Consider the following 6,000-nt stretch of genomic DNA (forward strand, 5'->3'; position numbering starts at 1 on the left):
ATTCAAACGTTAGACATAAATGAGCGTTTGATTTGATATAAATAGGAGCTGCCTTGCCTAGGCCAATAGGCCTTCTGCACATTTCCAGTACTATATTCTTATAAGCTTGTCATGAATTTGAGTCGAGTTGTGTACGAGAGTCGGGGGTTTATCAGACTTGGTGTGTCCATTTGCTGTAAATAAAAATTAGGGTAAGGATTAATAAGCAGTTAAAATATCACGGGAACAAATAATAATGTTTTATTTCGATAAAAAAAAATGGGTGTCTATACTATGATTATGTAACAAAGTCTTGCAAATTTATCTTCATTTGTAACCACTGAGACTATTGTACACAACCTGTACACAACCTCTCTTCTGCATACTGTACTTTGATTCTGTATTCAGACGCTGAGTCACAATAACGTGGCTGAAGATAGGATGATTAAACCACACACCAGAGGATGAGGAGACAACGACATTTTGGTTCATCCTGGACCATTATCAAGTCGATTGCGATTGTCACAATAGATTTGATGATGGTCCAGAATGGACCAAAATGTCGTTGCCTCCTCATCTTCTGGTGTGTGGTTTAGTCATAATTTGTTGCTGTACTGATTTGGAGCCATTAAAAAGATTCAAACCTGCACCATGGGTACTCTGAAGCACATGCACATAATTGCATAAAAAATTTATTTTCTCATTGATATATTACACTAATGCAATTTCTTTGTGTATTGTATTTTTAATTTTGAGGATTATTGAGTGGTGTCCCTTTTGCAGGCAATCTTCTGTGACCCCTCTCGGCCAGTTTTAGTATTGGTCTGGGTGTGTGTGTGTTGCGTTCTCCTACACTTGGTACTGCTGGCCTCTTTACATCAATGGCACCAGTTACTGGCAACGGCTCTCGTCTTGACAGCATCATATGCGGCACTTTACTATCTCCTCAGAGACTATTTAGTACTCAGAAAAGTTTATCAGCAGGAGCAACAGCTCCAAGAAAGAGTCGTTAACTAATATGTACTAATATAATATAATTCGAAACCATTTGCAAAAAATATTGATAAATATTTAAATGTTTTGCTTAATTCTTTTCCCTGTTTCAGGCATGAAAGTGAGTACTTTACTATAATGCAAGTACTGTATTAACAAAGTGTCGGTTTACTGTGCAAAGGTTCAGATTTCGGGTAAGTACAGAATGTAATGTCCGTCTTATTAGTTGATATCATTGGTAAAAAGGTTATTGGAACCACTGCACATATGGGGGATTTCCTACAAACTGCTCATCTCTTTAATGATTACCAAGAAACATCATTTATTTAAATTCTGCACAAGGCAAAATCCTAAGTGACGATAAATGAAGTATCGAGGGTTTTAAAACCCTTGATGCAACTTGCTACTCAATTCTGAAAGAGTATAAATAGACACAGCATTGTCTTACCCTCATAGGCAATTATGTGAAAGCTTTGGTTTTCATCTCTAAGTTCTCAGACTTACAGTATCAAACTTTATGCATTGTTTAAAAAAAATAAAAAATCTAAAATGGGATCCTCTTGATGCCTCTAAGTAAAAATATATATTTTTGGAGCCTGTTTTGTTATTAGAATACTGTATAGAATACTGTACTAAGGGATTTATGTGATCATGCAACCTTAAAACTGGCAAATAATTTATTAAATGCAATGAGGGTATTAACAGATGAACATTTTTAGGCAACATACAGAAAAATTTAATTCATGTACACTTCATACATAAGCATATAACTTAATAACAGAATTGAGAAACAATTGACCTCTCTGGCACAAGTTTTGGTACTGGACTAAAGTTTAATACAAAAAGTGGAACTATTACTTTTAATTCTATTCATTTGAGTTGGAAATTTTTGTATATACAATACTGGTATATCATGTTATGTATACCATATATAAATATATTATCACCTATAAACATATATTTTTTTAATTGAAATTGTTTGAACTGTGTGTGCACAAGGTCACTTTTTCTATACAAATTCTGATGAGACATTTCATTCTGTACTGAAAGCAGTTTCACATTTAGGTACTGTACTGTCAGCTTGGCAATGACCATAGCAAACTTCAGCAAGAAATGTTTTTTGACAAAACTTTCCTGGTTAATGTAAAAGGTAAATGTGTGATGTTGGACAGAATTACAAAAATGGAACAAAGAAAGCCATATTTAGTTGATATGCTAAGTATCAAGTCATCAAGTTTATGTAAATAGAATTTATATATGTAAAACTGACATTTAATTTATCATGTAGTTTAAATCATTATTAAAAATGTACAGCAGTTTAAAAACTAGAAATTAATTTTAATTTTAACTTTACATAGCTAATTATTTTCCCGTTATGTTACTGCCTTATATTAATGCAGGTTTTATTTTCAGGTAGAACATGGCCATACATTGTAGTGGTTAATTTGCTTAGCCTTGCATATCCTATTTTTTGTCAAAAGCAGTTTACAATACACTGGAAATGGCACAATGCTCAGCTAAGTCATTTGAAAGTTTTAAAAGGGTTGATTTGCTTGTGTTTAACACGAGAATCTTGGCTACACATTTATTTGCAGTCCCCTCATTTGATCTTTAGTCAGAATGTAACATTTAATAAATGTTATGGTAGAGGTAATGTGTGTGTAATTAATATATTTATTCTTTACATAAGGAATACATTCATTGGATGATTGTACTGACCTTTGGTTGTGTCATTCTTGCCTTTATTGTAACCGGTCAGTAATTGAAAGTAATTCAGAAAGTATTGATGGGTATAAAGGTAGCCATTAACAAGATATTTGTCTTGGTTTATCCTTCTGTGATGCAAAATACTGTAGTAGTCTTATATATGCATTCTCCCTTTTGTCGTGCATTTAGTTCCCATTGTAAGAGCACGAGCTTTTTATCACTTGTGAATAGAGGGTATGGGTACTGAAACTCTTCCTTACTGTAATGAGCATGTAATCTTTATGAAAATTGCAAGTCCTTGGAGGTACAGCAATGCTCTACACTGTCATATAAATTTAAAACTTCCTGAAGGAAGAAGCTTTAAAGTTATCTTGACATGGTAACTCATCCTTCTCATTGTTAGAATAAAAATACTTAAATAGAATAAGACAATATAAAAATAAAAATACTGTACTATTCAGTGAATCTTTACTTTTTAATTAAAAGTTTAAATTAGTAATGTCCCTTATTCAAATTTATTGTACTGGGCTTGACACAAGTGAATGGTTGTAACTTTAATAGTAAGACTGCTGTGGTAGAATCCAGGATTTGACACCAACTATCGTATAACAATATCTCACAATATAGCCAGGTGGAAGTTTGACAAAGCTTTGCAGTCACACTTTACTGTGCTTCTTTCAGAGTAGTTCTTTTAGCATTGCAACCTCTGCAATGGATGCAATAATGATTAAGCTATATAGATAAAGTACTGTACACTGGAGTCACTACATTCATCAAAGTTAACATTTCTAAATATCTTAAGAGTACACTACAGACAAGAGGCAAAAAACATATCCCAGCTGGCATCTGGCAATTTGTTAATGTTTCTTGTCTCTTGTGTTTAGTGTACTCTATTTAGTAATGTGTTTAGAAATGTTAACTTTATGAATGTAGTGACTCCAGTATACAGTACTTTATCTATATAGCTTAATCATTGTTGCATCCATTGCGGAGATTGCATTGCTTAAAGAACCACTTTGAAAGAAGCACAGTAAAGTGGAACTGCAAAGTTTTGTCAAACTTTCATCTGGCTATATTGCGAGATATTGTTATACAATAGTTGGTGTCAAATCCTGGATTCTACCAGAGCAATCTTATTATTAAAGTTACAACCATTCACTTGTGTCAAGCCCAGTACAATAAAGTTGAATAAGGGACATTACTAACTTAAACTTTTTAATTAAAAGTCAAGATTCACCGAATAGTACAGTATTTTTATTTTTATATTGTCTTATTCTATTTAAGTATTTTTATTCTAACAATGAGAAGGATGAGTTACCATGTCAAGATAACTTTAAAGCTTCTTCCTTCAGGAAGTTTTAAATTTATATGCCAGTGTAGAGCATTGCTGTACCTCCAAGGACTTGCAATTTTCGTAAAGATTACATGCTCATGACAGTAAGGATGAATTTCAATACTCATACCCCTCTATACAAGAGGGTGGTAAAAATCTTACTCCCTTACACCATTCTCAGTGACTTCCCTCCTCCACTTCATAGCCTCCTTTGATCGCCTCTTTGACCTCACACTTCATTGTATGAGAGGCATCTGCTCAATGGAGAATCTTGAGAAGGGTGGGGGGGGGGGGTGGCCCACTTCAGATTTGAGAGCTTTTAAAAGCTAAGGCATTATTAAAATCTTAGTTATACAAAGTACAAAAGTTAACTTTTTGTTTTAGAAAGGTTGGAGAATGGAATAGCCAGAACTTTTTATTTGGGTATATTTGTACAGGTGGTGTGATCATGTTATCTAAGTTACTTTTATATTTATCTTTTAATAAGATCATTACAGTATTGATATAAAATTATAGACAAAGATTTTGTTAGATTAAAAAAAAAATCTTAACTACTGTATTCTCATTTATCTTTTTTTTTTTGTAACTAGGTCACTTAATGTACATGCTACCAGTGATATAAATATTTTCTTAGAATATATATATACTGTATATTTTTTTTTCTTTAACATTCAAAGGTATCAAGTTAAAAGATGGGCCAGCAAAAGTGCAAGTGTTTGATAAAATATTCTCCATGCTAGATCTGCTGTGTCATAGCAAAGTAGTTGCAAATTCTTCACAGAAGAAATCATTTCATGTTTTAAGACTGGGTTGCTCCATTTCCTGAATATAGTAATCAGGAAGGTGATTGAGGAAAAAGGATTTTGTTTATGGTTTTGCCAATAAGAATGTTGGACGACATTTGTAAATTATTTCTGTGCAGTTTAAGTAATGGAAAAATAAATTGTGACGATATGCTCTGCAATTTTTATTTGTCATGAGCAGCAGTACAATGAGGAGGTGCGTGTGTGCAACAAGTTAAAATATTTCAATGTTACATGTCGGCTTCAATATCGAGAAAGCTAGTTTTGCTAAATACCAATCAATAATATTTCTGACAGTAGTAAGCTCTGATGTGGAAGTGTTCATTTATTTTGGAATGTTTAAAAAAAAAAAATTCATTCACATGGTCAAATATATTTGGTACCTTGTCATCCACTTCAGGATAACATTGCCAGTTTATGAAATCTTAAAATTATAATGGCACAAATGCTGTTTTCAGACTACAGTACTATGTATTATGTAGTTCTTACAATTAAGGAATGTTATAAATGATTTTTAGTAAGTTAGTGAACCAAAACTGAAACTGGGGGTTTAACTGTTTAAAACTTTAAACTGGGTTAAAAAAAGACTGAATTTTTTCAACCTGCCAACTGAACTCCCAACTATGTAAAGAAACTATCAAATCTCGCAAAACTAACGTCTTTGTTCACCCCATCTCCCCACTTGTTTGGCATGGGGGGATAGCTACACCCTCCAAGGGTGAGAGCTTTTGGTTCTTGTGCTGCTGCAGTCACACCCACAAGCTTGTTGTGGAGTTCCCAAGTTGCCTCTTATGAAGGTTCTACTGTTTTTCAGCTAAGAGCTCTTGGGACTTTTGCCATTTGTAGCATTTCTGCATACTCTATATAGCATAAGCTTGGAGCTATGTGTGCCTAGGGTTGCCTTCCCTGGATGCTCTAGCTCTTCCCTAGCACTATTATTGTCTCTGGTGTATTTTGCGTTGCTCCTTTAGTGGTGGTCCTTGCTCGAGGTGGCCCTCATCTAGGGTGAGCCACGGGTCGTGTGGCTCCACTGTGATGGCCTTGGTCGGGAGCAATGTTGGCTGGTGTGGTGTACTAGTGGCTCACATGCTTAACATCTATAGCACCCCAAGGTTGGCCATAATGGCCATGTAGCCCAGACTGTGTTGCTTACTTTTAGGTTCAGTGTAGCATCTCCAGTGCCTG

The 6,000-nt window shown here is 34.3% G+C and overlaps 1 protein-coding gene across 4 annotated transcripts in view; it reads left to right on the forward strand.

Annotated features, from left to right (window-relative positions):
- The window catches only part of LOC123755055 (transmembrane protein 39A), a 52,896-nt gene extending 47,927 nt beyond the window's left edge, over positions 1-4,969 (forward strand). For all 4 annotated transcript variants that reach the window (XM_069332841.1, XM_069332840.1, XM_045737517.2 and 1 more), the window contains exon 10: positions 763-4,969. In XM_069332841.1, the coding sequence (XP_069188942.1) occupies positions 763-996 (234 nt within the window). In that variant the 3' untranslated portion in view covers positions 997-4,969. The remainder of the gene's footprint in view (positions 1-762) is intronic.
- The last annotated feature ends 1,031 nt before the right edge of the window (positions 4,970-6,000 follow it).

Source organism: Procambarus clarkii, chromosome 28 (genome assembly GCF_040958095.1).
Source record: "Procambarus clarkii isolate CNS0578487 chromosome 28, FALCON_Pclarkii_2.0, whole genome shotgun sequence".
Lineage (NCBI taxonomy): Eukaryota > Metazoa > Arthropoda > Malacostraca > Decapoda > Cambaridae > Procambarus > Procambarus clarkii.